This window comes from Phyllostomus discolor, chromosome 1, assembly GCF_004126475.2.
Source record: "Phyllostomus discolor isolate MPI-MPIP mPhyDis1 chromosome 1, mPhyDis1.pri.v3, whole genome shotgun sequence".
NCBI classification, from domain to species: Eukaryota; Metazoa; Chordata; class Mammalia; order Chiroptera; family Phyllostomidae; genus Phyllostomus; species Phyllostomus discolor.
The window spans coordinates 148,160,510-148,183,880 of record NC_040903.2 but is presented as its reverse complement, the minus strand read 5'-3'; the positions used below and the strand labels follow the sequence as shown (position 1 = coordinate 148,183,880).

The window sequence follows — 23,371 nt, the reverse complement described above, 5'->3', positions numbered from 1 at the left end:
TACAATGGATTTTTTTATCACCATTTATCCCCCCATACCCTCTTCCATCTCCACCCACTCCCTCTCCACCCCCGCAGTCACCACTGTTGTCTGTGTCCATGAGTTCTTTCCCTTTATTTTCCTTTTTCACTAAATGCAAAATAGAGACAGGCTCTAGATAAAAAGCAGACAGCTCTGGGGTGGGATTCAGGATGATGGATTTTTAATGTAGTTTGATAATCTTTTCCTTTATTGGTGTGTGTAATCTATTTATAGATAATGTAATTTTTCAAATGGTTGGATTTATGTCTGCCATTTTTATGTGATCCCTGTCTTGTGTCCTTTTTGTTCCTCTGTTCCTTCCTTACTACTTTCTTTTGTATCGAATATTTCTAGTGTAATATTTTAATTCCTTTGTTGAGTTTTTAACTACTTTTTAAGGTTATATTCTTAGTGGTTGCTCTAGGCAACAATCAGTATGTATTTAATGTGAAACAAATTAATATAAACTTGACAAGTAAGCAAAGCAACTTTGCTCCAGTATTGTTCTATTCTCTCCCTGTTCCTTTGTGTGACAGTGTCATGGACATCACAACTTCATGTGTTACACGGAATACAGTTTTACAATTTTTGCCATATGCACATATATGTATTCTTACATTTAGCTACATAACTACCTTCACCAGTGGCTCTTTTACTTCCTCACATTTATTCTAGTTCCTGTCTGGTATCCTTTTCTTTCAGCCTGAAGGACTTCCCTTAGTACTTTGTCTAAGGCAAGCCTGTTCCCATGTGGGTTGGATAACATGTTAAAGTTCAGGCAGTTTTAAGTATGTCCAACATTATACTTTCTGCTTGCACAAAGAAGGCTGATGTTCATCCAGAAGAGATAGATAGCTAGGTCCCTCTCTGGTCCTTCCTGAGCATGTGGATGGCTTTACCCAGGGTCTGCCCTGGCCTGTTGGAAATTTCTTTCCCCTAAAGCTGGGGTAAGGCGAGTGAACAGCCTCAGGCTGAAACACCATAGACTTCCCCCTGTTTCCTTAAATACATAGTTCTCAATTTGTTTATGCCTTAGGTAAATTTCCAGAGTTCTATGGGGTTATTTTGGATGATTTTGTCCAATTTTATTATTATTTGTGGGAGTTCTACCCTCAACGGAGGAAATTCTTGATTCTCTAGCCACAGGCTGTTTTTAGAAGAAAGGACTACTAATGAAAAAGAAACCCAATGTGGCCGGGGGGTAGGGGCTGCAAAAGCCACAGTACTTGAATTTTGCAAGAGCTGGCAGGTGAAAGATAAAAACATAATTTGGAACTACATTCTCTCCCCTCCTTTCTCTTTGAGAAACCAACAGTGCATGCTATGTACAAATGGAAAACTAGAGGAAGAGTGGCCACCTGGGAGAGCAAATTAAAGTTAAATGAATAGGGAAGAACAAGAAGGAATAACAACGAAGAAAAGGCTCAAGTTTGCTTGTGCTGTCTTTTCATCCTCTGCACAGTCGCTGGGAGCTGTCCAACAGGACAGGAGCTGTCCAACAAGCAGAGCAAGAGACAGGGGTGTCTCGGAAATCTGCTGAAGAGGCGATAGCTGCTCAGCTGACCTCTGCATTTACGCTGAGGAGGGAAACAATCTATAAATGTGTGAGGGTTACAGTGTGGTAGATGTTCAGAATTGCCTGAGATCTTACTTGAATTTAACAAAAGAAATCCTTAGCCAAGAGTGAGAATGTAGAGAAGTCAACCATAGAGTCAAAAAACTTGGGATAAGATAGGTGCCCATGCAGTTAGTTCTGCATTCAAATGTCATCTTGCCCCTGTCTCTCTGGGTCTCCTCCCCAGGGTTCTAGAGTAGAAGGTGAGCACCATTAGGCCATTCAGAGGTCATGTCTATTCTCACCACTGTCCCCAGTGCCAGGCATGCAGTATGTGTTGTATATTGAAGGCATTGAGAGATCTGCCTCCATCCCGGGGAGGACTATTGTACTGACATTTTGTCAGGGAGCAAGATGAGTGATCGACAATGAAACCACAGAACAAAAAATTATCCCTGAAGGACCTGGCTGTACAGAGTGTGCCTGCCTATTTTCAGATGTAAATTGTTGGGACAGGAGCTAGGAGGCACTCCAAGCCTCATTAGTTAATGGCAGTTGCCTATGCCTGGGTTTTCCAGCCCCCTGCCTAGTAGCTTTTTAAAGCAAAAAAAATGCCAGCAAACATCTCCTTTTCATCTTTTCTATCACTTGAAGAAACACTGCTTACTTAACTGCCATCAGGGGTCTAAGAAAACTCAACATGTTAGAGAAGGAAGAGAGAAAAAAATTCTTTAAACTGGACCCAAAATGTTAAGGGAAATGTACTCATCCCTTCACTGAATCTAGAACTCGGAAATCATTTCTGATTGGGTTTTGTAATCCCAAACCTTCACCTCATGTCCTCATGACAGCCCCCTTCCCCGCTGTCTTTGCCCGAAAATATCTCAGATGGTCGCTGCACAACACTTCCTGAACACCCACCATGGGACAGACCACACACGGGTAAGAAATACTTCTAGTGTTCTGCCTTCGTTGTGTACACCTGGCATTTTTTTACACAAATTTAAAATTATTGTCACCTTATAACCTGAGTATTTTCAAGACTCGTTCAGCCTTTGTTTAGACCTAGAGAACCATCTTTTCTTCTCATGTGTCCAGATTAATAAGTAACCAGATACACTGTAAACACAAAGGGAACTCATTAGAAATTGACTCTAGGAAAAAACTTGACAATTTATACATTCAATCAACTCACAGTCCCTCGGGACCGATGATGCATTTCTCTATGTGCCAGGTCCATTTCCCCCTACCTCTTCTTACCCTTTATTCTCAGAAAGGCCCACAGTGTAACCCTCAAGTGGAGAAGAAAATGAGGGCTCATTTCACCGTTTGTGGAGGTTTGTGATCTCTCAGCATTGAGAAGATTAATGACAGACTTTCTAAAAAAAATGACTGAGTCAGAGAGATAGAGACACGGTCAAGATAAGGAGTAAAACAACAGAGAATGAGAGGGAAGTAGTGGGGGGCACCAACAAGGGGGGGCATTGAGGAAGAGAGGAAGGATGTGGAGAAATGGGGAGATGCTGAGAAGGAGATGAGGGTAGAGATACAGAGGGAGGGCCCACCATGGAATTGGAGGAGAAAGACAGACACAGAGATTGGAGATATCAGCAAATGGTGGGGGAGCAGGTGTGTGCATACACACCCATAGAAACCTTAGAGAAAAACGTAAACAGCGATATTAAAAAGACACAGGGAGAGAGACAGAGGGAAGACAAAGATGTAGATGGAGCAGGAGACAAGTGACAGACACCCTCCCAGCCTTGGGTTTAACCTATCCCCAAAAGAACATGTAATAGTGTAAAAGAGCTATGGGTTAATAAGTATATTATTTTAGGAGATGTTTTTATTCAAAAAGGAAAAAGTGTGGCAGACAGCCAGGGGCCATTTCACTTTATTTATGAAGTGGCTCTAAAACTGAATCAGAACATTCTCCTCTGTTGCTCTGTTAGTTGGCAAATGTCAGGTCTAGGCAAGCGACTACCTTAGGAGGTGGTGCGTTGTGCCCAGTGTGGGAGCAGGGGGAGCCAGGACCTGGTGGTTGCTTGTCAGGGTCCCTACTGGAAGCCAGTGCCTGAGCTGTGTCCATCTCGGGTTTTGTAGTGGAAACAATCGCCACAGCTGCCCCCATCACCCTGCCGATAGAAGAGGTCCTGCAGACCTTGCAGGACTTGATCACCTACTTCCAGCCCCAGAGGAGGAGATGCAGCATGAAGGACAAACAGAACAAGCTCCGCTCACTCAAAAACAGACAGATCTTTTCAAGGAAGAGGTAAGTCCAAAGGATTAAAAATTGAGGTTCTCCTTGTGTCCACAGCTGAAATATCCCTGTGACTGCAATTAGCTGTCTCCATGCATGAAAGAGACATAGAGCACACGAAAGAGAGGAAGCTGGTAAGAAAAGGAGTCACTGGAAGCTGACCTTCCCTGTCAGCTGCCCCAGCTTATACAACAGTGTACATGGTTGCATGTACATTGGCACATTCAAATCACATTACATGTTAAAGTGTCAGTGTCACGTAATCCAAAATCTGTTTTCAAAAAAATCTCGGCTATTAGACCACGGCATTAACTGTGATTGCCTAAATTTCAGAAGAGGTCAAAATTACCTAGGAAAACCTATTTGAAAAATACAAATGCCCAGGTTCCCATCAGAAATGGCTGAGGAGCTGGTCTGAGAGATACATGATGCTGGGCCTTAGAGAGAACTCGAGCATCTGAGTCACCCGGGATGGGGCCTGGATGTGAGTGAAACACTAACTCGGAGCTCAGGGAGGCCCTAGTTTGGCTCTATCCCTGGCTGTGTGTGACCTGAGGACAAGTCACAAGGCCTTCTCTGAAACTGGACATGGTGATTTGGCACTAACAGGCATGGTCATACTCCTATGGTGTCCTGTAGTCCCTCATTCCTGGGGACAGAGCCTGTCCCTTGGTCATTTCCAAAGTTAGTGACGTGGAATGTAGACCCACCCATGCCTGCTCAGGCAGTCCAGTGATCTAAGCAGGCTGGCTCTGGGGACATTATGCGTTGTGGGCTTCTGGAACAATATCTCCTTGAGGACAGCTAGGCGCAGATGTTTTAACTGGGTGGCGTAGTATTGTAATTTATATGGAACAGTAGTCGAAAATACTCTTTTCGTGGTATTGTCTTTAGATTCCACTTTGTGTAGCTGAGTGGAATTTCTTGAACATATTTGAGATTTAACAGAAAAACAGGCAGCATAGCCAGGGCTGTTTCTGGATGAGTCAGAGTCATTTTACACCGGGCACCAAGAGGGCATTTGTGAGGCTCATTCACACTCCTGCTTCCCCAATGTGCCCTTGGTTTGGACTAAACATGTGGGGCACACCTGTCAGAGGAGACTGCTGACTCATTCCCGAAATGGAGGTTCTTTAGGTCTGTGAGGTACAAAAATGCATATATTGTTTTTAGGAGGAAAAAACAAAACCCAAGCTGGCACCATGAAGGCCTACTTGCCTGTCACTATTATTAGCTTTAAAGTTGCTTAGCATGGGAGGGGAAAGAACAAAGGGGTCCACTTTCTTAATCAGGCAGTTTTGTTCTTTCACCCCCTTGCCTTCACAGGGAATGTTGGCGCTTGTGTTAAATTGCATTGACCGCTTAAACATCTACAACAGCGTTGCACACTTTGCAGGGATCGCAAGGGAAGAGAGTGGCATGGCCTGGAAGGAAATTCTGAACCTCCTGTACAAATTGCTGGGTAAGCAGGCACACAACCCTCTCCCTGGGAAACTTTCCAAGGGTGGTCTCTATGGGATTTCCACATGACAAACCATGATGGTCTTCTAACTTCATTTCTTGGAAGCCTTTTTTCACCATTTGATTCTAACCCTGACTATCACTCTGTTAACTGGTAGCTTATTGTACTTTCCAAACTTAGAGCAAGGAGTCAGCAGCCAGTGGAAACAGATAGTGACCATTTTGCCAAAACTGCCTGTGGATGCTTGGCAGTGACTTAACGTTCTCTGAGCCTCAGTTCCTCATCTTCATCATGAAGGAATGAGACCAGGACATGTCCATGGTACCTCCATTTCTAGTCTTATACCTCCTACACTTTACAGATGGTTACTCTCTTAACTCTGCATCCTTTCACTGTTGACTTACTGGTCAGTCATGATTCCTGCTTCTTTGGTCTGTTCCTTATTTCATTTTGGTGGGAAAAAGGGCAGTGAGTAAGGATGTTTCAGCACCCAGCCTTTCTTCTCATGATACTGAATGTGTGGTCACATTCTGGTGCCTGCTGTATTCAGTGCCCCCACATGGGCCCAGGCTGCCAGGCCATGGGAGGGAGACAGCAGTAAACATACTGGCCTCTGCAAGGAGGTAGCTACCAGTAGTTGCTCAGACATGGTGGCAAGGTAGCATTTCAGGGCTTTGCTCTGAAGCATATGACCCATTACAGGAGGTCCATAGGACGCTGAGAGCAAGCCAGAGGGGAGCCCGGAGAAGTCAGGTTAGACCTATTCTCAATGTCAAAGGTCAGATTGACTGGACTGCTGTGGTGCTGTGTGATCTTATAAAGTAACTTCCAACTCCGATAGTCTGTAATGGTACAGCTCAAATCAGTAATAATTACTATAATGGTAATAGCTAACATTTATTGAGCTCTGGGAGCCAAAGTGCGGCATATCTCTTCTTGATCCTCAGAGCAACATTTTGAGGTGTAAGTACTAGAATTATTCCCATTTTATTGATGAAGAAGCTGGTGCTCAGAAATGCTCAAGGTCACACATTGCAAGTGGTGGAACTAGGGCTTGAGCCCAGGCAGACTGACTCCCTGAGCTCTGGCTGACCTGAAAAGCAGGTTGGGAGCTCAGAACAATTCTGCCCTCCACTAACTGCAGAGGTACAAAGCGAAGGTCCTGAGGTAGACCTTTCCTTATCCAAACACCTTACAAACATCAGTCTGAAAATCAACAGCATCAGAAACGAGCTACTTGAGCACACTCCATTTAGAGGGACTTGTTCCAGAGTTATATCTGCAATGGGCTTATGGATGAAAGGTTACTTCTTTTCTGGATTCTTGAAAATCTAACCACAGCATATTCCCTCCTTCCCTTAGCAATACCACCTACCATTTTTTTTCACGTGTGAGCAGGCATCAAAAGCAGGTGGAGGGCTGGTTAAAATGCAGGTGCTAGGCCCCATCCCCAGAGCTTCAGATTCAGTAGATCTGGGATAAAGCCAGAGAATTTGCATTTCTAACAAGTTCTCCAGTAACACTGACATTCTGGTCCAAGAGACCACACTTTGGGAACCACTGTCTTACACTGATGTGCTCTAGATATTTTAGAGTTTCATGTTTGTTATTACTCACCTACTAGCTTAACCAACTCATCCAGCCGTGTTCATTTGGGATCCTTCTTTTAACACTGAAAAATAGCAAATCTCTAGCTAGGTTTAAGAAAACACTATGAGAAACTGAGTTTTTTAGCCAGTAACTAAGCTGATACTTTTTTTTTTTTTTGCTTGTCATCATCTGAAGTAATTTTATTAATTTGTGTGTTGATAGTCTCTTTCTCCTGCTTCGTGAATGCAGGAACTCTGCTGTCTCGTTCCCACTGCTTTATTTCTAGTGACTAGATAGGTGCCTGGTGCATAGCAGATTCTCTGGAAGTACTTGAGTAAATGCTAGATTTATACTCTTCTTGATATAGAAACAGGATTGAATCAAAGGGCTAAGGAGGGGAAGATTATTATTCATTTCTTTTAGTTGTTAAGTAGCTGAAGTATATTTAAGAACTTCCCAAGTTCTTATGCCCATCATTTCATCCTTTAACCTGTACACGATCAGATATTTCTTTGTTCACAGCTGCCCTCATCCGTGGAAACAGAAACAATTGCGCTCAATTCTCCAATAACCTTGACTGGCTAATCAGCAAATTGGACAGACTAGAATCTTCCTCAGGTAAGAATTGACAGGAAACCAATGGAGAAGGTGGTCTTTTTATTTTCTCCTTTCTGTAAAAAGGAAGACATGGTTGAGTCTTTGAATAACTCTTTGTTCCCTTGGACTGCAAACAAATAATTATTTCAACAACAACAACAGCAAAAAGCTAAATATTCCTGGCACCCCTATAACTTTATTTAACAATTCCAACCCAATTTTAATAGTCTCCCCCTTTGTTTCACATTTCATTCTGTGCCTTCATCTTCATCCTCTGGATCCTCTAATGGCCCCCGACCCAGGGTCCCGATCTCCTTCTGACTGCTACCAGGACTCTCTCTCTCTGCTTTTCTAAATCTAAATTCTTTCTGGATGAAGTCCTAACAGTTTGGGTTAGAAGCAGGACTGAAAAATGACTGTGGAATAAGGAAATGATGATCCTCCCACCCTCTGAGTCACCCTTGACATCATGTCCAGAGCTCTTCATGACTCACAGAGAATTTGAGCCAAGAGCATAGTCATTGTTGGTAAGTGACCAAGTGACTATGCCATGGAGCTCAGTAGTTGGCTTCCTCGGAGATGAGTGAGCATGACAGGCATGGGCCCCTGCTGGGAAGCTGACAGGCTTTGATGCTGTTTTCATTGTCTAGAGGTGGCAGGGGCTTGGACAACACAGGCCAAGGGAAGGCTTCCCCAGGACTGTCCACCTACACTTGTCTTCCCAGGCCTCTCTTTTCTTCGGTATCTCCTCCCGTGGGCCAGACTGCATGTCAGGGCAATTTACAAAAACCCTGGGGAAAAACAGAATGAAGAGGAATTTTTTTATTAAAGCCAGTGAAGATGCTGGCTAACTTCTTCCCTTGCATTTTCATCATGGTGTTGCCAGGCTGTTGGGGCACCAGTTAGTTGTTCTTAAGCCTTCACTTAATACAGAAAACTATCCAGTGTGCCAAGAAAAGGGGGCAAAGGCAAAGAGCATTTTTTAGTGAGCTCATAATTTGATACTAAAATAAAGTAAAAAGGACATCTAAAATAAAAATAATTTCTGGGGTGATTCCAAATAAACTCTTATTTGAAAAACACTTCAAATATTGTCTAAATTACCTGAAAGACCTTTAGAATTTATACTAACCTGGGAGTCTATTTTTTCTATTTTTATTTAAGTATTGCTTGATTTGCTCAAGTTAACAATTCCACTTTACAGCTGTTTTTCTATATTTTGACATAGAAGTATTATGTCTTTGCCCAGGAAAAGGGGAATGTAGTTAGTGCTGCATAAAACTCACCTCCAATTACAGACCGGTTGGCCCTCAGAGGTTCCTGAAGTCTACAAAAGAGAACTGCATCTTTCATCTGGCTGGAAATATGTAATAGATTCAGAGAATTGATATTCTCTCCCCTCAGGATGGTCTTTTCATTCTCAGGTTTCAAAGTTATGGCCAGTTCAGAAGGTTAATATATGTCCAAGTGACTTTTGTGGCATTCACGTAGGTATCTTGGAAGTCTTACACTGCATCCTGATGGAAAGCCCAGAAGCCTTAAACCTGATAGCAGAGGGCCACATCAAGTCCATCATCTCCCTGCTGGATAAGCATGGACGGAACCACAAGGTGGGTTGGTGGTTGACTTTACCTGGCTTTTCCTCCCAGCCACTTTATAACCATTGTGTGTTATCAAGCGTGTGTTGCCTGCTCTCCTTGTTGGCTTTGATTTATATTTTTTTGAAAAACCCTTGGGTAACAGGTTCTGAAAGATCTTTCCTTGCCTGAGAGATACTACAAGCCAGTCAGTCAGTCACACTGGGCCTTGGATGGTCTCCCTTCATTTCCTCCAACTTCCCAAGTAGTCCTGCTCATCATCATTAGCCCTCAACACAAGCAGACTGTGGGAGGCACTTGGCTGGAGTCCATACACAGCCAGTTGCAGGCCTCACTCCCACCCCTGGGGTCTGGGAGCTTAGCAGAATAACAGCTAATGCTGGCTATGTGAAGAAGATTTACAAAAATCAGATAAAAGCAACATAGAAAGTCTTGTTATTAAATGAAATTAGCTTTACCATGAGTCAAGCTAAGGGAAGTAAATGAGTCTGCAGGAGCCAGCAAGAGAACTGAAGCTGTGGGTCTCTCCCTTTGATATGCAACAGCTGTGTGACTTTGGGCCTCAGTTATTTCATCTGTAAAATGGAGACACTTCACTTACTAAGGTGGAATGCCGTGTCCATTTTTTTTTTCGGTCTCTTTTAAGTTCTGCATCTATTGTTATGGAATTACATTTCTAAAGACACAGTGATCTTTGGGGAAAGTCTACTAAAATATGTTTTACCCTGACCCTTCAACATCTGCCCCTCATACATGAGATTGCTACACTGACTAATTAGACAGGTACTCAAAGGTTGAGGGAGTGTATTCCAAGAGCAGATGGCATGAACAGGCATGAGGGACAGCAGCTGGGATCCTGCAGAGTGGAGTGAACTCAGCTTGATCACTGCCCTCTTTTGCTTGCCATCATCTGGGGGCATTGCATATATGAAGTACATCTCAGGGGGTGCAGGAGAATGAGGCTCTGCAGCACTGCTTAGATGATATGTATCACCCTCAGGAAATAAAAAAAAAAAAAAGCCATGGTCCTTAGCATCTGTGAAATTGCTTGGCAAAGAATAGAAAGAAATATGTGGGATCTGTAATTGCTTTCCCAAATGTGGTAAATCAAAAGCAGGCATGAGGTTCCAACTTCAGTTCAGCTTCTCAGTGTTTCAACATGGTTCTCCCCCCTGCGGAGTACAATGAGAATAATTGTTAAGTCCCCAAGTAACACATTGCCTGAGCTATGAGCTGCATGCAGATGTCACGAGGAGCCCTTTGGCGGGAAAGCTGCTGTCACATCAGTTGATGTCATTGTCCCCGGGGCTTCTTTATGATAGCACCACATAATGCACTTAATAAAAACCAGAGTGTTAGGGCATCTTTTAGCCAAAAGCCACAAGGCATTTAATGGATATCCCTTGGCAGCAAGGTGATGACTATTCTGCCCATTCTACAGTTGAGAAAACTGAGGCCTAATAAGCTGAGGTAGTTTGCTAGAAATCAAAACCTCATCTTAGATGTTACCCAGACACACTAGCAGAGTAGTCTTTAATCTTCTAGAGCCAAGGCACTGTCTGAGCAATTCTAGTAACGTCAAAGTTCAGGCGATGTGGTTGTGTCATTCAGAGAGTCTGCTGAAGGAGTCCCCTTTCTGTCTTTGGATAGATTTTGGTGATGGCTGGCTTGCTGTGAATTTAGTTCCACTCTGAGAGATTATTCCATTGGATAACTTATATTTTCAAGGAGAAGTCTGGCATCAAATCATCAGGAGGGGTATGTGTGGTAGCTTTGCAAAGAATATGCGGAGTGCAGGCCAGACTGCCACTGCAATACTTTATCTTTGCTTGGAAAACACCCAAGAAATGTTTCCCCATCCAGGCAGCTCTGTTTTCTGCAGTCCTAGGTGTCTCAGCCCCTTCACTTAATTTTCCATGAAGACAGTGACAGAACAGATGCAGAAATTTAGAGCCACAGTGCACCTCCCAGCTCCTCCAACGATGGTGACAGTAATAATGAGGATGGTGGTAGCTAACATTTATTTTGCCTTTGACAAATGCCAGGTACTATTCTCAGTGCTCACATGCATTTTCTTTAGTCCTCGTTCTGATGCCATGAAGTGGTACTGTTAATATTTTCACTTGACAGAGGCAGTAACAAGGCTGGGACGTGGGCTTTGAGATGTTAAGCAATTTCCCAGAGGCCATGGGAATAATGAATGACAGACCAGGGCCAGAATTTAGGTCTCCCAACTCCAAGTTTAATGTTCCTTCCAGGTTTCTCAAGCTGAAGTCTGTGAACATGTTCTTCATGGCCCGCATGTTCTGTGAGAATGTTTCATTTGTGTCCTTGTTTTATAGTTATATAAATACAAAACTCTTTGTTGTGAAGAATTCACAATTAGAAGGCATTTTCATATAAGTTTGGGTTGCTCAGACTGATGTTTGAGGATCCATGAAGATGGTCTTCAGAGTCATGACATTTTTCTTTTAAAAAAGTTTGTTTGTCTTATTGGTTTGAGACACCCCTTTCGGTACCATGCCCCCAGCAATCACATGCTTAAAGAGTGGAGAGTAGCTGTACTGGCAATGAGTAGACCTGCCCTTTCTCTCTAAGAGTTTGCAGTTGCCACCTCTGTCCCTCCCATGGAAAGCACTACCACTCATGTAAAGCATGATCAAGTTCGTGATAAACAAGATAGAGGGAAAGAACACAATCTTTGGAGTGAAAGAGAAAAAAGTGGGGTGCACTGCCCACTCCCCATTTTCTGAATGCACTCTGCCCCTTGATCCTTCCTACTTTTTTAGGACCCACAAAAATTCTATCCACCCTTCAAAACTTAGTTCAAATGCCACTTCTATGAAGCTTTTTCTTATTCTAGTTGGATATGGTCTCTCCTTGATCCTATACAACTCACACTCTGTTCCCTGGTGGTTCCACTCTGCCTTTTATTGTAGGTTTGTGTACATGCATATTTCTCTCATAGATGCCAAGTTCCTTCACAGCAAGGATCATCTCTGCAATCCCCATAGTGCCAAGCTCATGTGTTATACATGGCAGGCATTTCATACATGTCTGTTACAAGTGTAAGAAATGAGTAAAAGGAATGACAGAGTAGAGCCAGAATCCTCTCCCATCTCTCCTGGAATGATGGAAGCTCGCCTGCATGTATAGAACTTGTCTCAGTCTGAAGCCAGTCCCTGGGAGGGCTCCACTCTGTGTGGTTATTCAGAGACACAGGTTCCTTCCATCTAGCAGCTTCCCATCCCCTAGGACAGGGCTTCACAAACTGTAATGTGCTTACAGATCTCCTAGCATTGCTATTAAAATGAAGGCTCTGGTAGGTCCAGGGGCATTTGTATTTCTGGCAAGCTCCCAGGTGGATCACACTTGGAAAAAGGAGGCCCTTGGGTTTTATAATCCTTCCTTGGATAGCTACAACCAGCTAGAAAGGGAGACAGTGCACAAAGGACTGTGCGGGTTTTTAGGGCCAGGACATCACTGTAAGTGAGGTATCTACTTTTCATTGTCCAGAACTCAGTCACATGACCTCACATAACTGCAACAAAGGCTGGGGAATGTATCTTCTTGTGTGCCCAGGATGAAAAGGAAAACAGAGCCTGGTGAGTCACTCAGCAGTAACTGCCACAACAAGCCACACATCCCAGAGATCACTGAGATATTTCTTCATTAGAAAGTACAGATGACCTATAGGCACAGTGACTGTGTGTCCCCCCATCCTGTTCAAGAGAACCCATTTAAACTTTTCTGGAAAAGGAAGTGTTTCCCCACTGCCCATTGTCTCCAAAGATACACCTTCTGAAACAGCCTGTGTGGTGTCACACTTCTTTATGGCACCGCTCTTTGTGGATGAGACACTGTTAGGCTGTGTACATTTCACACAGCCCTTTTTCTCTTTGCTGGCCTGTTGTACCAGATTAAGCTCTGCTTTCCCTATGCTGTGAGAGGCAAAACAGATGAAAATGTGTGATAGGCCAGATGATACGTATTTAATTTCATGGCCATCTATGGCTCTCAGAATGAGAACTTACCCTCTGGAACTCTGGATGGAGCTCTGGGTTTCCAGTTCCACCGCACATACGTTTCATGGAGTGGTGATTGGGAAAGTCCACAAAACCACCTTTGGGGTCCTTTTCTGCTTGTGCCATAAATGTGCTTTGTGTTTATCTGGAACAAAGTTGACATTTGAGGAATCACATAGAAAATTGGTTTGTGAGAATTATGGACACAAATGCCACCAGCGACCCGAAGCCATCCAACCCCATGAAGCATTGAGTCTTCAGTGGCCACTTTGAAAGACTGAAATGCGGCCACCCGCCTCCCTGTCAGTACAGCTGCCACACTCCTGGCTGTTCCTCATCACTGGCTGTAGGAGAGAGGAAGGAACAGTGCCTGGCCCAGCACAGTGTGCTCTGCCAGGGCAGGAACACAGAGTTTGGAATGAAAGAGGATGATGAAAAAGGAGTCAGGGTGGGCATGAGCAGCACATGGTGGAGGAGGCCAGGGGCTGTGCCCACTTCCAGGGCAGCCAGCAAACAAAAGGAACAGAAGCTGGCGGCTGGTCTCATAGATGCCAGGACCACCTGTGCTCTTGCAAGTTTGGCATCACTCTAGAGGGGAGAAGGAGAGCAGGGGAAATGTTTTTGAATATGGATTTCTAGGAATATAGGGCATCTTAATGAGATTTAATATCACAGTGAGACCCAAGAACCAGAACCTGTAGTATTACCACCTCCACCTGAGCCACCTGAGTTCCCAAGCCTGCTCTGTGTAAGGGACCTTAGCAAATGGGAATCTGAGTGCCTACTGACCGTGGTGCAGAGGGGAGCATGGGCTTCTTTCTCTCTCTGGCCAATGAAGGGCTTTCCAGCCCATGCCCCTACTCATATCCAGCGAGTGGTGCCTGGATTTTGTGCCCTGGACGCCTCACCTCACCCTAGTCCTGGCCCTGGCTGGGATATAAGCTAGGCAGTCTGCCTTCAGAGCCCAGACTCTTACCCACATTAACAGAACAGTAGCCGCAAATGTGCACCTTGGAGGAAAGTGCACAAGACCAGGGTAGAGGCTGGAAGGAAGCCCGGCCTCATTTCCCAAGAGGCAGAAGGCTCTGGGGCATTACTGACTTATGCCTGGTGGTAGGGGTGAGGCTTCCTTGACTCTGAACAGGTCATTGTCCCACCTGTCACCCAGCCCCCACCCCGCAGCAAGCCTGCTTCCTTCCTGTGTCCCGGCTGTCAGGTCCTAAGGCGTGGTGGGTGTGTCTCACTGCAGGTTCTGGATGTGCTGTGCTCCCTCTGTCTCTGCAACGGGGTCGCAGTGAGAACCAACCAGAACCTCATCTGCGACAACCTGCTGCCCCGGAGAAACCTGCTGCTGCAGACACGGCTGATTAACGACGTGACGAGGTAAGGCCACCATCATTACTCCAAAAGGGGTGTCTGGTCTCCAAACAGGGAAGGAAGAGGGCTGATCTGAACTCCAAAGCCACCCACCCATCATTTCTGTGATGATTCTGGTGCATAAGATGAGAGTAGGCAAATGTGTACCTTTTCATGGCCTGGTTCAGGGCCTGGTACTACATCCACTTTGGCAGTTGTTCAGCCCTTTCACCTGAAGAGCCCAGGGCCAGTGTATATATACCACCCAAAGCCTGAAGAGTTCAGCCAGAAGTGGTCTGTCATGTTTTACTTAAAACATCAGTACACATCTATCTTATGCCTTCTTCATGGCTTTATTTTTAGTTTGATACACCAACTTTTTTTCTAAAAATCTCTTATAGATTAGATGTCCCATGTTGATACCATGATTTATTGTATGCTCTGGCTCATGGTCATTTCCCCAGGACTATCTGTGAAGGTCAGGGTGGAAAGTACAGACCCAGGCAGAACCTAGGCGGCTGGTCCATACGTGTGGCCACATGACAGTCGTGTGAACTCACTGGGCCTGGACTAGGCAGGCCTAAGGTTCTTCAGTAACTTTCCATCAAGGCCCGTTTCCTAATCTGTATACAATGGTGAGAGGAGAACCTCCCCTCTGAAGCATGGAGCAGCCAGCGGACCTGAGCCATCCACACAAACGTTTCTTCTTCTTGGTACCAGGCTGGTTTCCCCTCCCACACAAAATGGAACATGACCCCACCCAGATCAGCGGACACCTCAGAAAAACTCCAGGTGTTTTGTCGCAAGCTCTTAGCCATTTTGCTGGATACATTAAAACCTCCGACCCTTAACAAGGTTGCCTAAGAATGACTTCTTCCTCCAACCCTTTCCTGTCATCTAGGCTGAATTTTTTTTCAGATTTATTGAAGTATAATTGACCACAACATGGTAAGATGTTTAAAGCATACAAAGTGACAATTCGACATATATACAATATATGTACACACTGTGAAAGGCTTCTCCCCAAAGTGTTAGCACATCTATTACCTTTTTTTCTTTTTTGGTGAGAACATTTAAGTTCTACTCTCTTAGCAAATTTCAATTATGCAATACAATGTCATAAGCTATAGTCACCATGTTAATACATTAGACCCCCAGACCTTAGTCATCTTATAACTAAAGTTTGTCTCCTTTTACCTCCTCTTCCTATTCCCCCTGCTCCCCACTTCCCACAGCCCAGCCCCCTGGCAACCACTTTTCTACTCTCCGTCTCTTTGAGTTCAACTTGTTTTTAGTCCCCACGTAACTGATACTATGCAGTATTTGTCTTCTCTGCCCGGATCTTTTCTAATGTGACCTCTTAATGCTTTCAAAAGGCCATTGTTATTAATAATGCTTGGGTGACAACACTGCTGTTATGAAAATAGGGATGATTAAACCAATTTACTGAAAGATGGAACAAGTCATTTCCTTTACTTACAGTAGGAAATGAGGGTTTGTAACTGTGCAGCTCTACATGACATCTTCGGCATCTTTACCCATAGCTGACCCTCAGTAAACGTTGGTTACCTTGAATGGAACATTTAAAGGGAGCAAGGTGCTCTGTATTTTGTAATGGAATTAATGTCGTCCTGACACCTTCCTAAGAACTTGATCAAGTGTTGGAGGCTCCAAGTTTTTTGTGCTTTAGAACAACATGAAAACCATAGAACTGCTCTTGCCCTTGGTTTACTTGGGCCAGTGCCTCCTCTGGTCTGGTTCGGTTTGCTCTCCTCAGTTTTTAAGTCAGTAAATGCCCCCTGTCCCATGTTTAATTTCAGTATTCGACCAAACATCTTCCTGGGAGTCGCTGAGGGCTCAGCACAGTACAAAAAGTGGTACTTCGAGCTCATTATCGACCAGGTGGACCCCTTCCTAACAGCAGAGCCCACACACCTGCGGGTGGGCTGGGCCTCTTCCTCAGGCTATGCTCCATACCCCGGAGGCGGAGAAGGATGGGGAGGCAACGGTGTTGGGGATGACCTGTATTCCTATGGCTTTGATGGACTTCACCTTTGGTCAGGTGAGTACCTTGCCAAAGGTTTGGCCCCTTATCTCTTACTGGGAGTGATTCAGGCTTGAATTGTTTGAGCTGAAACAGTCACTTCCTGTATAAATGGTATAGACTTGAGTATCAACTAATTAGAAGATTAGGTGGGAAGAGCATCAGATTTTAAATGAGACTATCCTGCTTTTAAACCATGACTCTGGAGCTTCCAGCTGCATATCTACACAGATTGCTTCACTTTTCCCAAGTCAGTGTCTGTATCTATATGGTCCTACTCACAGACGATCTCATGGTTGTATGGGCAAACAGGGAAGGAGAAAAAGACTCATTGAGCTGCATACCTTCTGTACATTTTTTCTCTCACTTTTCCTTATAATGACACCTTCAGGAAGTTAATATTGACCCCATGCTAGAGATGTGGGAACTGAGGCGGCGAACTATTTAAGTAATTTATTCACAGTCACATGGGGAAGGACCTACACCTGACTGTAAGCCCATCATCTCATCAGTGCAGCGTGTTGCTTCATGATGCACTTTATAAAATGTCTGGCTCTGTACCTGACACATAGTAGATGCTAATATGTTAAAAAGAATCCAAAGCTTCCTTTTTTATTTATTGATTTTTTTCTAGAGGCAGGGGGAGGGAGGAAGGTAGAGAGAGAGAAAAAGAAAGATCAATTTGTTCTTCCACTTATTTATGCATTCATCGGTTGATTCCTGTACATGCCCTAGCCAGAGATTAAACCCACAACTGCATTGTATCAGGACAACACTTCAACCAACTGAGCTCCCTGGCCAGGACCAAAGCTTCCTTTTTTAAAGATGAACTTTGTTTTCCCCAAGTATGTCCACAGCCTGTGCCTGTGCAGGAATGGGTCAGCTTCTGATGGGATGAAATGCAAGAATGCTCATGCCTTCATCCCAGAACAGGAGTTCCACCTCTGCTGTCTGTTGTCCACAGTGTGTCCTATCTGCATCTTTTGCAAAACTGCAGCTGCATCCGTCATAGAAACCCCTTACATAAGCATTGTGCTACGTGCCTCTTACATAAGGAACCATGACACACATTCTACCCTAAATCCAGTAGGAGGGAAAAGTTTGTCTCTAAACGCAAACCCACCTGTGTTCTTTCATACCTGGGAACCCATCACACTTCCTTCTTCCCTTGGCTGTCTGGCTGGAACCATTAGCTCAGGTCCTGATGAAATGCTTCTTGCCATTGGTCTTTATTTTCAGTTAGTCTTTATGGTTTATGCCTGTGTGTGCTGTTTTAAATTCATTTTAAACATTTTTAAACTTTTAGGAATGGTGTAAACTTATGTATATATGTATTTGTCTTGGGTTATTTGTGGAAAGAAAGAAGAAGGCTTTACTTTGTCCATGTTTTATGTGTCTGAAGGACAGTGTGGTACAGACAAAAGTGGATGCAAAATAGCAGGATGATGAGTTAGAGTGAGTGAAAGTCTTGTCTTAGCCTCCCAACTTAATCTTCCCTAGTTCCATCTTCATGAGGGTCAGGGTGAAGCTTCCCTTCTTGGTTCTCCAAGCCCCTGCACAGAGCCACCAAGTGGCTATACAGTAGTAGCATTTAGCTTAGGTTATCATCAGGGGTCATAAGGTACTCAGAGAGTTGTCTCTGGGGAAGCGATTTGAGAAGAGTCACTGTGCCCATGCACATCGACAGCTCCTGAGTTTGGTAGAATTGAATCTGTAAAGGACTGAACAGGGTGGACTTGAGAAAATTATTATCCCACTACTTGTGGGTGGCTGCTCATCTGCCACCATCTCATGACCACAGTTCAAGGGTATTTCCTGGATCCCAGTCTATAGCTGAAGAGACCTCTGCATGGGGATCGGTTAAGGAAACAGGAAATGCACTTACACCCTTGGATGAAGAAAACTGGATCCTCATTTCAGAGGGAAAATAACCATTCTCAAAGAGAAAAATTGTTTGGACTTTTCTAGACTTTGCAGGCCTGCATGGGACACTAGTATATCCCTTTGTAAAGTTGGCAGAATGAGTGTATCAGTCAGTCGGGAGGCAGGGAACCCATTCCCTATGTGTCCAGAGAGGGCTGCTGGCTGTGCATTGAGGACCCAAACATCAGCCTACATGTGTGTCATTCCAGGAGTGGACAGTGCCCCCCATCCCTCTTGTCCTGCTTCCTCTGAAGACCAGGAAGGCAAATGTGCCCACCCGGTTATTACTAGCAGTGCCTGTTATGACTGGAGACGGGGAGGAGGTTTGGGACTCCACTTTTCAGAAGCCGACCATGGCTGTCTGATCACTACTCACACTGAGTAATAGAGGTACATTTAGGGGACTTCACCCCTTAGTCTCCAGCACCTGAGGAGAAGTGGGAAAACCAGTGCCCATAAGCTTTATAATTGTCACACTCACTGAAATACAAAGCTGCCTTGGGCCTGGGCATTACTCTGAATCCTCCAATCAGCACAAGGAGCATGTATCTCACAGAATGCACTGTGGGTAAATACGTTGGCATGTGCGCCCCCCAACAAAGTAAGATTTCTGTTATTGACTCCCACAAGGACAGCACTGAGTTTCAGACTGTCAGATGAAAGGATAATTGTCTGATGAAGAAACAAAATGGAAATTACACTCCAACTTGTCTGCTATAGGAAGGAATGGAGGGTGGCTAGGGAGAAATATTGGAAACTGGTTGTGACAATTTTTCTCCTTTTCCTTGAGATACAAATACCCAGGCTCATTAACTTTAAACTCATATGTATGCATAAATTAAGCCGTGGCCTTGGACTGGTCTTCAATGCATTTATTAATGCACAGTAGAGATGCTGCAGTCGGAAAGAAGTGCAGTGCCTCCAATGCTTTGTCATCGGAAAGAGTCCAGAAGAAACGACATGGCTTTGGACTTATGCCCGGTTTGAATCCCAGCACTTCCAATGACCAGGCGCTTTTTTTTTGACATTGGGCAAATACTTAACCTCTCAGAGACTCATTCCCTCAGATAAAATGAAGATGTGCTATATGGCTCTTACAGAATTTAAATGTGAGAAAAGACATGAAGTTCTTGACACACTCTAGATATGCAATAAATAGGATTTTTCCCTTCCCTCATTGTCTATCAAGTTCATTTTACTCATAAAGACCAAGTCCAGAGTTCTGGATACTTTATTGGAGACCATAAGAATAGCCCTATCCTAAGTGGGTAAAGAACCCAAGTCCCATGCTGAATGGGAAATGAAGTTTCAAAGTGACATCCTGGGAGTGTATCAGTGAGCTTTTTCTCTCTGTAGTGGGAGGGCAGCCTTAATGGGTCTATTTCACCCCAGAGGCCTGTGAATTCACTTTCAAGCATGTGCTGCACAAATATCTGTCTTCTCAACCCTGCTCAGCCCTCTCTATGGCATGCTGAGTCAGCTCAGCCACTGTGGTTTTCCTTTGGGAGGAACGGCTTTTCTCCGGTCATGGCATCGCTCTCCATCTCCTGGCAGGGCCTTCATGCAGCCTTTCCAATCTGCGTTTGGAGGTGAATTGGGCTCAGAGCAGCCCAGAGTATGCTACTGGCTAGGGAGCAGTTTCACAGGAGGAAATGACACCTGCCCTTTCCTTTTAACAACTTTTTCCCTTGCAAAATTGGAAGACACAGTGGAATTTACCTTCCTAAGAGATAAGTGATAACAGAAAGTGAATGAGTGGAGTAAACTTGTGCCTCCTGATTTAGTGTGATTTCTGAGTCATCAAGATAATTTGTCTCTACAGCCAAATTCATATAAGAGGGTCTTCACCTATCTCCCAATAGAGATGAATCCCAGAGTACTTGTTTGTGTATCAGAACACATCCCCCTGTGACTCAGACATTTCCAACCCCCCTGCTCTGTGGACAGGATCCAAGGTCTGTAGAACACCAGCACTTTTGCATATTTGGATCCTCTCTCTTTCCAAATGCCTGTGTATTTGTGTTTATGTTAGAATGTCAAGCTCTGCGGTGCCTGGGGCAATAGAAATGCTGAGCATCGGTGTTTCCAGTTGCCTACATTACTCATCAGAATAGACTAAGTCCCACAGTAATATATCCTCGGGTTAACTTGAAGATGTGCAGCTGATGGTAAAGTGGATTTTTCTCTTAAAATCCTAGGTTAGGAATAGCCTTTCCGACCTTTCTGGGACTTTTAGGTGGGCCTGAGCCAAGCAGTCAGGGGTTTCTTTAGACCAGCAGAGGCCAGGGGACCTCCCGACCTGTCTCAGTGGGTGCTCTCTAGGGTTACCCAGAGTTCCTAGTACCTGGAAAAGCAGTTGAGGCAACTTAGAAACATTGTCTGCAACAACCTTGTTTTTTCTTGCTACAGCGTTTTCTGTCTGTATTCTACGAGGCGTTAAGTACATTAAACATATTTGAAAGTGAGTGTTTTTGAGCCTTTTTATTCAGTAAAGAGACTTAATGATTGAAGCAACTCAATACAGTCACTTTTGAAATCATTTTCCACACTCGTCCCTCAATGCTACTCTTGTCTGTATTGTTATTTCTTCCTAGTGTTACAACCGACATAATATTCCTACAATGTTCTGGCAAGCTTATCCACTGTTAGTCTAGTAATTAAAGTTTTGGGAGTAATAAACACAATAATAATACTTTTTCTTGCAGGTTACCACATGTCAGGCACTCTTCTAATCACTCTACAGCAAGTAATTTATTCAGAACTCACAGCCACCTCATGACATTACTACTTTCATTTGACAGATGAGGGAAATTGAGTCCACAAAGGTAAGTGGCTTGCTCAGCGTCACACAGTAAGTGACAGAACCAACACTCCTCCAGCCCAAGGAATCTGGTTGTAGACATGCCCCATACCTGCTGCACACTACTGCCTCTTGAGTGGCATAGAGCACGTCAGCCAGGCATTTCATCAAAGTCACAGGACTGAAAATGGTACCTGGCAAACAGTTCTTGACAGCAGCATGTGGGCATCGCTGCACCCAGTTTACAGATGTAGAACCTGAGCCTCAAGTAAAACCACAGGTTCAGGTTCATGTAGCAGTTAAAGGCTGGAGATTTGAATTCAGACTCAGCCCTCTGTGTCTCTAAGACCACTCCCCACCCCCACCCCTTGCCACCTCATTACAGAGCAGTTGGGAGGATAAATGCCTTGTTTAAGTGTGAGGTGCAAGACCCTTCCAAATCATCTGGAGCCCTGAAAGCCCTCACAGGGGTAGCAGTTGCTTCCTCTAGATGAGAACAGATTTATGAAACAGAGTGTACAAAAGCAATCTCATAATTCCATCATTTTCTAGTTTCAGAAACTTCACACTACTCACATTTTAAAACTAGGTATGCTTTACCAGATGACTTTTTATAATATGAATATTGCATGAAGTGGGCATTTTCTTTAAGCAGACTTCCCATTACATTGCTCTAAGTACTTGCTTCCTATCCAGTGATTAGCAACAGTAACTCTTTAGTTTCTAGATAATATTGGTCCCAACTCTGTATTCTCTATTGTATATGCTTTAAAAACAGGCTTAGACTGTGATTTCAATTTGCCTGTAGGTGACATTAGCATGTGTTCCTACAGCAACTTCTCCTTGGCACCCAGTGTCTTAGAATAAAGGAGGTGAAAGACAATGTCATTTCCACAAGGATATAATCGCTCATCCAGGTGGTTGTTTTCGACTGAGAAAGTAAGCCAGGCAGGGGAGCGGCTCCCCGCCATTGTTCCTCAGAAAGGCACTGGCAACTGTGGTGCACTGAAGGCTAAATAAAGCCTCCAGTGGCATCAAAGCACAGCTTAGATGAAGAGCATCCCCTGTGAAAGCTGCTCTTGATCTTCACTTACTGAGGCTCAGGGGGCACAGGGAGCTGACAGTGCACTTTGAGAGGGTGGAGGAGGGGACCCTGGAGTCACAGTTCAACACAGTTTTGTCCTAGTTGATATAATCTCAGAAAAGTAATCTTCCTTGTAAATTGTATTTTCAGCCAGTAACAATCTGGGTGCTTTTAAAGGTAGCTGTCCAACCTCATGTTTCAATTAGTTTTTACTTTTCCCAAATCCACAGAAATCTCTTGGGCTTTGTTTACATGACTGCAGTAATATTTTCCAGAAGCTAAACTGATTGAAAAAGAAACAACTGAAGCAGAAACATTGGTTTTTAATGAGAAAATAAGGAATCTTAAGAATGAGACAATACAACAAGGTTTGCTGAGTTTTTAATATCACAGATTCCTTTCATGGCGGGCTTAAATATGATAAGGAAGGAAAGATTCTGGGACCTGGAATAGGTAACCTCCATAAAAGGCACTAAGAGTACTCATTCTTCTCAAACAGAGACATAGGAAAGGGGTCAAACCTACACACTCTTCCAGTTGGGCTTAGATTTGTTCTGGTTTAAATGGGGTTGACTCTAGGGCCTACAATGAGGAACTTGCTCCTCATTCTCAGTAAGGAAACAGAGTCTGAGGCCATCCAGGCTCATTTGCCAACATGCACCGAATTTGCTGAGCTGCTGTGGAGTGGGGAATCTGAGTTCTAGGTTCTAGTCCAGCTTTATCCCCACCACATGTCCTCATCAGGCCCCCATTATTGCCCACATCCCAGCCTCACCAGACTTGAGCCACTCTGCCCACACAGCAAGTCCTCCAGTTTTGTTATAATGTTGACAAAGGAAAAAAATGACTCTCAGCCAGGGCCATCTCTGTGTGTGTTTTCCAGTTTCCTTCCAAATCCCAAAGATTGGCATAAAGGAGATGACTTCTGGAGGTGGGGGATATGAAGTTGGCTTGACGAATAAGAGGTTCACTAGATAAATGAGATCAAGTTCATGATAGGCTAGCTGATATAAACAAGAGTTAGGTGTCTATAGCATATCTCTGGTCACAAAAACA

General features: G+C 44.2%; 1 protein-coding gene across 1 annotated transcript in view; it reads left to right on the top strand.

Annotated features, from left to right (window-relative positions):
- RYR3 (ryanodine receptor 3) overlaps positions 1-23,371 on the top strand; it is a 502,054-nt gene that overhangs the window by 265,431 nt on the left and 213,252 nt on the right. The window contains 8 exon segments of the mRNA XM_036031373.1: positions 3,680-3,692; positions 3,694-3,829; positions 3,832-3,848; positions 5,163-5,298; positions 7,411-7,506; positions 8,977-9,095; positions 14,358-14,491; positions 16,285-16,526. Coding sequence (XP_035887266.1) covers positions 3,680-3,692; positions 3,694-3,829; positions 3,832-3,848; positions 5,163-5,298; positions 7,411-7,506; positions 8,977-9,095; positions 14,358-14,491; positions 16,285-16,526 — 893 coding nt within the window.